A 9,350-nucleotide genomic window follows, 5' to 3' on the forward strand; every position below is an offset into this window, starting at 1 on the left:
GAATGAAATGTTACTCTAGAATAACATATTCTATGTCAATATGTGTTGATGTTCTAAATATAACCATGATGCCTTCATGTCCGTATTTTATTTTATCGACACCTCTATCTCTAAACATGTGGGCACACTTATCGATCTCGGCTTTCGCTTGAGGACAAGCGAGGTCTAATCTTGAGGGAGTTGATACGTCCATTTTGCATCATGCTTTTATATCGATATTTATTGCATTATGGGTTGTTAATACACATTATGGTACAATACTTATGCCTTTTCTCTCTTATTTTACGAGGTTTACATGAAGAGGGAGAATGTCGGTAGCTGGAATTCTGGACCGGAAAAGGAGCAAATCTGAGGGACCTATTCTGCACAGCTCCAAAATTCCTAAAATGTTACGGAGAATTGTTTTGGAATATATTAAAAATATTGGGCGAAAGAAATACCACAGGGGACCCACTAGGAGGTCACAAGCCTGCTGGGCATGACCTACCCCCCTAATCGCGCCCCTGTGGCTTGTGGGCCCCCTCGCAGGCCTCCGATGCCCGTATTCTGTGATATGAAGGGTTTTGACCTAGAAAAATCATATCAGAGCTTTCGGGACGAAGCGCTACCATCTCGAGGCGGAACTTCGAAAGAACCAATCTAGAGATCCGACGGAGCTATTCCGTCGGGGAAACTTGGAGGGGAAATCAAAGCCATCGTCATCACCAACGATCCTCTCATCGAGAGGGGGTCAATATCCATCAACATCTTCATCATCACCATCTCCTCTCCGGACCCTATGTCATCTATTGTATCCGATCTTTGTCTCAAAACCTCAGATTGGTACTTGTGGGTTGCTAGTAGTGTTGATTACTCCTTGTAGTTGATGCTAGTTGGTTTATTTGGTGGAAGGTTATATGTTCAGATCATTAATGATTATTAATACTCCTATGATTATGAACATGAATATCCTTTGTGAGTAGTTACGTTTGTTCCAAAGGACATGGGATAAGTCTTGTCATAAGTAATCATGTGAATTTGGTATTCGTTCGATATTTTGATAAGATGTGTGTTGTCTCTCCTCTAGTGGTGTCATGTGAACATCGACTACATGACACTTCACCATTATTTGGGCCTAGGTGGAGGCATTGGGAAGTAATAAGTAGATGATGGGTTGCCAGAGTGACAGAAGCTTAAACTCTAGTTTATGTGTTGCTTCATAAGGGTCTGATTTGGATCCATATGTTTCATGCTATGGTTAGATTTATCTTAATTATTCTTTCGTAGTTGCGGATGCTTGTGAGAGAGGTTAATAATAAGTGGGATGTTTGTCCAAGTAAGGGCAGCACCCAAGCACCGCTCCACCCACATATCAAATTATCAAAGTAACGAACGTGAATCATATGAGCATGATGAAAACTACCTTGACATAAATTCCCATGTGTCCTCGGGAGCGCTTTTCTTTATATAAGAGTTTGTTCAGGCTTGTCCTTTGCTACAAAAAGGATTGGGCCACTTTGCTGCACCATTTTTACATTTGTTACTTGCTACCCGTTACGAATTACCTTATCACAAAACTATCAGTTACCGATAATTTCAGTGCTTGCAGAGAATACCTTACTGAAAACCGCTTGTCATTTCCTTCTGCTCCTCGTTGGGTTCGACACTCTTACTTATCGAAAGGACTACGATAGATCCCCTACACTTGTGGGTCATCAATATCCAGATGATCCATCGATCCTTGTGTCGATCTCACAACGGAAGTCTCAAATGAAAGCGCTAGTGTCGGTGTGAAAACTGGCAGACCTTGGGTTTGGGGGTCCCGAGTTGTGGATCTCAGACAGATGGTAACAAGAACACGGGAGATGATATTTACCCAGTTTCGGGCCCTCTTGATGGAGGTAAAACCGTATGTACTGCTCTCATTTATATTGATGATGAAGTATCGAGTACAAGCTTGATCTACCTTGAGATCATGAGTAGTGTTCTAACCCTACGACTGGGTGAGTGATATCATGTTGATGTATCTCATGATCTATCGACTAGCCTGACCTCGGCTTATATAATGCACTAGAGGCCTAGGGTAACAAGAGTCTTAGTAGGCTACGTGAGTGGAGAGGGGTCCTTGTCTTAATCACCAAGTCTTCTAGAATCTTCCTCGTATATGTCATGGGCTGCCCGAAGTGTCCCATTAGTGAACCAACATGGGGGTCCTCGACCAAACCCACTGGTCGGGTGATGACTTGGTGAGTACTCCCCAGTCCAGGACACCATCAGTTGGGTTCAGAGAAAAATAATCTTTCAGCAGTAGCTTTGCTCTGGATACCCTATCTCGATTGATCACTCTTCTCCTATCATTTGAGCCCTTGAAAATTATAATATGCTCCACTTGCTGGTGCATTTCCTCTTGCATAGTCATGAGCATGATCATGTCCACTTCTTTGTCCGAATCGGATGAATCGAAGAACTCGTCTTGAATCATTTGATCAAGCTCCCTCGGTCCATACTCCTCGTTGGACAAAGCATCGTAATCCATTGCCCCCCCCCTAAAAATTTGACAAGAAAATCTGTTCAGACATTGTGTCGAGCACATCCAGCACAACGCGAAGCCACAGAGTTGTCGGACGTATCGCATGTCTTTCGGCCGCCGCTGCCGCCCTCCGCGGCGAGGACGGGCAGAAGACTCCTTTTACGGAGCTCGTGGGGGACTGGCTAGGAACAACGGCGGAGTGCGCATGATGGTGGAGCTGCGAGACGGACATCACGGAGGAGGAAGAAGAGAGGAAAGAGCAAAGGAATCTGTCAATTTTGGTGCATGGATTTGATGCATTTTACGGTGGGGTTAGTATGTCCGATCCGACATGATAGACGTGCTCATGCGCACTCGGACTCCCCCATATCTTCCCCATATTTGGGCTGGATATAAGGGGTGCCGGTCAACCGGGCATTTGATGCCTGTTCGAGGCTTCCGACTAGGTTGAATTTTTGTGACCGCTCAGTGACCGACGGTTTGCGCGGGGTTTGAGAAGATATGAAGGGTCCAGCTGTAGATTCTCTTATATAAACTCCAATGAGCCGACCCATTTAGTCCGTGCGTGTCCATCTAGGACGCGACGAATAGAAACGTAGGCCCAACGCACCGATCCAAACGAACACGCGCCCATTTTTCATTCGCTCGCGACCCATTTTGGACGCAAATTTGGGCATCATTTACATTGCCGTGGACACAGAGGGGACACACACCTACCCTTGTGCTCCTTCTCGTGGCCCGCTAGTCAGCGTCACAATCTCTCCTTCTTATCCCCTTCCCCTCACCCATCATCCGCACGCACACAAACCCTAGACCGGCGACCCCATTTCCCCTCAACCACACTAGCTCTCTCGCAGCAAATCCACCTGTGGCGTGCCTCCTTCTTCTCGGTGTCGGACGCCTATTAGTGGATCTGCGATGGCAGCGGGATTTGGCAAAATTTTGTGCATCCTGCCGCGGGATTTGGAGATTCCGGCCACCGGTTGACTGCTCTTGCCATGGACTGGCCGGGTGCCGGTCCACCAGGTCCGGGTAATCCATGTGTGCCACATGCATGCGCTCAATCCGTCTCTAGCCGCTCAAGTCCGACCCGTCGCAGGTTTGCCGGCAAGGCTACGGCCGGCTGCCGCCCTGGCTCGGCGTTGGCCCAAAAGCTTCCGGCTCACTTTTGTCGTTCATCCGATGCGTTTCTTCGAAGCCGAAACATCCCGGTTGGGCGTTCGTGAAGTGCAAAAACGATGGGGTGTGATTTTCATTCGGTCTCCTCTTTGAAGATTTGATGCAATTTCGGTAGCTTATTATTTGCTTAGTATTGCGTGCATGATGGATGCAATTTTTGGTATTGGGAAGAAGAATGCATCGATCTATTGATCTCACGAAATTTGCTAGATGTTCGTGAACTTCTATCCAGAATTGAATGTATATATGAAATTAAAGAAGAGACCAAAGGGAAAGCAACATCTAATTCTTTACCATCGAAGAACAAAGACGGTGTGCTCAAGAATCCACGGATCAACAACGAAAACATACAGAAGATCTTAGTCCAACTAGTAGGAACAATTATGAAAGTTGGACATCTTTTAAAATGTCTAATTGTGGTTCTTGTTTTTTTTTGTCTTATATTCGTAGCAAAGGATTGGTAAAAAAACAGACAAAAATAAATAAAAATACATGTTGTGCAACACTGGGCGCCGGCGCGCCGGCCGAATGTTTTTGGCCGGTCTGCCCCTAGCCACCCGATCTGCTATGCCCCGAGCGCTCGCCGCGCCGACCGCCGCGTCGGGGCCGCCCCGCGCTCCGGCACTCAGCTCGCCCCCGGCCGCTCGCCGCCCTGGCCGCCGGTTGGAGCTTCAAGGATGCAGCTCGTCTCCGACGCTCGACGCCTCGGCCGCCCGTCGAAGCACCATGGATGCAGCTCCGCGACTCAGCTCGTCCAGACCGCTCGTCGCGCCGGCTGCCCCGCACTCCGGGACTGAGCTCGCCCGGACCATTCGTTGCCCCCGTCGCTCGTCGGCGCACTCGCCGCTGCTCATGCCCGTCGGTCTTCACCTCATCGGTCGCACCTCACCCCCTGTGTTGCAAACGCTGGAAAAAAAGCTTCAACCCCCAGATGAAAAAGCTTCAACCCTAAATGGAAATAGCTTCAACTGGCACTGCGAATCAGGGAAAGATACATCCGCTGACACCAAATGTTTCAACCTTAGATGAAAAAAGTTTCAACCAAATGATAGAGAGAGCTTTAACCAAGTGCTGCTCAAAAACGAAAAAGGTTTCAAACGTTTACAAAAAAACTTCGACCTTGAAAGCAAAAAGTTTTAACCGTATATAAAAAAGCTTCAACCGTTAAGAAAAAAAGCTTCAACCAAATACTTCAACGAGGGAAAGGTTGCAAACGTTGACAGAAAAAACTTCAACCATAGATGGAAAAAGTTTCAACCGTCGCTTCGGCTGCAACATCTCGCATGGTCACCCTCAGTCACCGCCGTCAGATACGGCGGCTGTCGATGAAGAAGCCGCGGCGCTCGCCGACGACACCTGAGGTTGCGGGAGGAAGGGGGAGAGGAAGGAAGAAGAAGGTAAGGAAAAAAAACTGAAAAAAGAGATGCGATGAGCTAGACACATGCTCCATCTAGGGATCGAACGAACAGCGGAAAACGTTTCCCTTGTTTGAACCGCGTGGTTGTAGTTGCTTTTACCCATCGGGTGGGCGCAGGCTCGTCACCTACTCACGTGACGCCCGGTATGGCGGTCTCCTACCTGGCGCGTCGTGAGAGGCCGGCACGAGGGCCATCCCGCGAGCACAACCCATCGATCTTATCCGCAACGGGGCCCACCTGCGCCCCCGCCAACGCTTTGCAGCCCCGCAAGGAGAGATGTCAGTTTGGGCCCACCTGCATTCCCACAGAGCTCCGTAGACCAGGTTCACAGTTTCGGGAGGAAAGGCCAAGCTGCTCTATAAATAAGCTCCCGCTCGTTTCACTCGCAATCTTCTCCTTCTCTCAGATCCGAAAACTTGGGGAGACTGGTTGTTGGGTGTTCGGATCGGTCCATCCATCTCAGTGGCAGTCTGGTAATTGGAGAGACGAGGTATGGGTCTCCTCGACAAGCTGTGGGATGACACCGTCGCGGGGCCCCAACCGGACACCGGCCTCGGCCGCCTCCGCAAACTCGCCGCCCGCCCCGCCGCCGTCAAGATCAACGGTGACCGCTGCCCGCTAAAAGTCGACTTATAGTTAACCCTCGCCAGATCTTTGTACTATCAATCTGACTAGCTCCTGTGTTGTTGTTTTTTTGTCGCGTTGGGTCATTCAGATGTGGCTCCGGACGCTGCGACGGTGATCCCACCTACGACGCCGGCCAGCGGCGGGGATGCGCCGATGAAAGTTACTCGCAGCATCATGATTAAGCGGCCGGTGGGGTACCCCTCGTCGCCGAGGAGCGCGGCCAGCACGCCGCCAGCCTCCCCGCTAGGATCCACGCCGCCCATCTCCCCGTTCGCCGGCGGCGGTGAGTTCCCGTGCCCCCCATCCAACTTCTCGCATTAACTTTTTTCTTCGTAGGGGGCAGTTCGGTCACTTCTGGACGCCCCGTCGATGTGTGCGACGGGGAATGCTCGGGATGGGTAGCTTTCGTCTATGTGGCTTTTGTCCTCGAGTTCGGAAGAGTCTAGATGAGGCTAGGGACATTTTGGACATTTCTGCCCGGGCAAGTGCTTTAGCTCTCATGTCTCTTTCGTCGGATCATGACTGTATATCATCGTGTTCGATAAGTTACCATTTATGTGGTGCCTTTGAAATGCAGCAGCAACCGGATAAGTGTAACCATCAGGCTGTAAGGTTTGCCTTCCAAGACAAAATAGCGGACGCCTTTCTGTTTGTAGATAGAAGAATAAAAATGGGATACGTTTGAGCTGCTTTTATCTAGTACTCCTTGTGTGCGTGAAGTTGTCAATGGGGGTGTTGGACTGTTGGCCTAATTGAAGCCAGCTCTCCCGACCCCACTTGACGTTCGATAGCGAAGCCAGCAGTGGACCGTTCGTTAAGCCAAGAGCATAGATCTACTAATACTATTTCTAATTGGTCACCAAGTCTTCAGAGTGCACAGAAGAGTTCATACTTCTCCATTCCAAAATACTTGAAGTTCTAGGTTTGTCCTAAGACAATATGTTTGACCAAGTTTGTAGAAAAATATACCAAAATCTTCTACAATACCAAATTAGCTTCATTAGATTATAACATATAATTTTATACTATATATATTTGAGAGTGTAAATATTAGGAAACTTTTCTACACAGTTGGTCAAACTTAAAGAAGTTAGACTTAAGACTTAGAACTCCAAGTATTTTGGAACAAAGGGAGTGTCATGGAAATCTGAATACATATTTTGAATTTGTGCGCTGTGGGTGCAGTTAATTGGCTTATGCACATGCTTTGGTTATACCTTTGCTTACGAGTTACCTTCTATTGCATGTATTTCCGTATGGAAACAGAGACTTTGATGTGGAACTAGATTCTTGTATATTATTTTGCAGTTCTGTGCTTGGTTAAATTAGTTGATCTATCTTGCGTAACATACTACTAAGTTAGACAGTGATGGGGTTGTAGATGATTTCAAGAAATAGGGATACTTGTACAATCAATCATCGTTCCGCTTTCCAAGTCGTTTGACTTGGCAGATTTCTTTTGAAAGATTTACTTATTATCCCTTGTTGATGCGTCTTTGTCTACTCTCTTGTATCAGTGACCGATTATCAATGAGTTTGTAAGAATCATATGGTAGTGTGTGGGAAAACATGGATACCTGGCTAGTAGTACACAGACGATTCCCCTCACTAGATGAAGCAGACATGCATGCGGCATGCAATTGTCCATTCATTTGTACATCTATATTCTATAGACTCATTTTTTGTTCGTTGATGAATTGTTCTTCTTAATTAAACTCGAATGGACTTTGTTTACCAGGTGGTCGCTTCAGAAGGAAATCATCCTCGGATGCATACGAGAGGGCTACACCACCCGGGGCGTCGACCAGTCACCCTCCTCCCCCTTTTGAAGTGTGACTGCCCAGCGTGCTCATGCTCGTTTTTGCTCCTCGGCCGGCTCTACTTCAAGCAAGGGAGAGGAGGAAGAGGAGTATAAAATAGATGAATGTGTAGTGTTCTCTTTCTACTATATATGCAGTTTACGTGTGTATGGTTATGTCAAGCAGAGAAGGTGTTGAAAGTTGCTGCTGCTACTGTGCTGTGTTAGTATGTACTTAGGTCACCTCTATTCTGGCACGCAGCTCCTCGTTTGTGTTTTGTCTACTATGTTGTCGAGGCCTTGTCCTTCCATCATGTTCGTGTGTTGTGCGGATGGAAGCAGTAATGTTAAGTACGTAGTACGTGCAATTTTGCTTGATGGTGTTGTCTGAAGTAGTTCCCGGTGTTTGCTTGAACTTTTCTGTATTATCTGCGTGTGTTTGCCATTATAATCCCTAGCACTTTCTCATGCACACTTACTCTCCGGACGCTGTCTATTCTTAAGGCTGCTCATAGTGAGGAGTAACATATAGTAGTATTATGCATATGTTATTATTGTATGATACTATCTTCATAGTGCATTGTATCATAAACTAGTATTATAGTTGATCTTATTTATTGACATGCATGACACATAGTAGCATATCATTTAACATGATACGGTATCTACTTATGTTACTCTAACCCTCTCTCTCTTCTTTAATTACTTGCCACATCAGCATGTTTGTTAGTCCCAAGACTATGATACTAGCTATGTTACCCCCACTATGACCAGCCTAATAAATATTGTAAATGGTCCGTAAGGGCATATTCAACGTTGTTGATCCGTACATTCCCTCTAGCATCGTTAGTGGACAATTTTAAATTTAAATAAACGCCGATCCCTCGCACACCAGATTACACCAACTTCGGATTACATGTCCGATCACTATCAAAATAAGGTAGGTATGCTTAAATTTTTACATGCCCAATGAGAAAAGAATATCAGTTCGGCAGACGACAGTCTTTTTGCCCTGCCTGACCGGCAATCCGAGCCTCCACGCTCAAGGCGTCATCGACGCCACGTATGCAGCCTTCGCCTTTGCCTCAGCTAACCCCTCCCTGCGCGAGCTCTAACTCATTTTTCTGCCGCTGCAACATCTTGTAGCGGACGGCTTCCACGATCGTCAATGTGTCGACATCCAAAGGCTCCACCTTGAAGGACAACACCTTGGCGTCCTCCGCATCGGCTGAGATTTTGACCTTCTTTTCTCTCAGAATCTCCTATTTCCCTTCGTGCATGCCCTTTTTCTCTTCGATCAAGGCCCTATTCTCTCTGAGTGCTAGCTTATTCTCGGTTGCCTCCAACAACAATTTCTACCTCTCCTCTTTCTCCTCCTCCTCAATGTCCGAGCGCTTGAGGTATGCCTCCAATACTTCATTTTTGTGTGATCCGGCAACGAATCAGAAAGTATCCCGCACCTATTTCCCCAAGAGGTGACCTCGGTTATCGAATCCGCGAGAGGAAGGTCCCTTGAAGCATGGTCTCTAGTAAGCAATCGTTAAAGGATTAATTCCAACTTTTGACCGGACCAATCAAGCTAGTAGTGATGTAACACTTATAATAAAAAGAAGGTACGAATATTGAGGTCTTAATGCTTACAACCATGTATTTGTTTTGGGACCAGATAGGGTATTACTTTGAGCACTGAAAGTCACCCATCGAGATGTTCTTGTTACGAACCGAAGTGGTGGATGTGCCCAAATAACATCTTGACCGGCACGAGTCCTGCATCGAGAACAGTTGTCCTTCCGGAGGCCCCATCCGCATGTAGGGTTGC

General features: G+C 47.1%; 1 protein-coding gene across 1 annotated transcript; it reads left to right on the top strand.

The window, feature by feature from the left end:
• Positions 1-5,493: 5,493 nt before the first annotated feature.
• Positions 5,494-7,909, top strand: LOC123448635 (dormancy-associated protein homolog 3). Its single transcript, XM_045125596.1, has 3 exons — positions 5,494-5,710; positions 5,822-6,016; positions 7,472-7,909. Exons 1-3 carry the CDS (start codon positions 5,599-5,601, stop codon positions 7,567-7,569), a joined length of 405 nt encoding a protein of 134 aa, XP_044981531.1. The 5' UTR covers positions 5,494-5,598; the 3' UTR covers positions 7,570-7,909.
• The last annotated feature ends 1,441 nt before the right edge of the window (positions 7,910-9,350 follow it).

This window comes from Hordeum vulgare, chromosome 4H (assembly GCF_904849725.1).
Source record: "Hordeum vulgare subsp. vulgare chromosome 4H, MorexV3_pseudomolecules_assembly, whole genome shotgun sequence".
Classification (NCBI taxonomy): Eukaryota; Viridiplantae; Streptophyta; class Magnoliopsida; order Poales; family Poaceae; genus Hordeum; species Hordeum vulgare.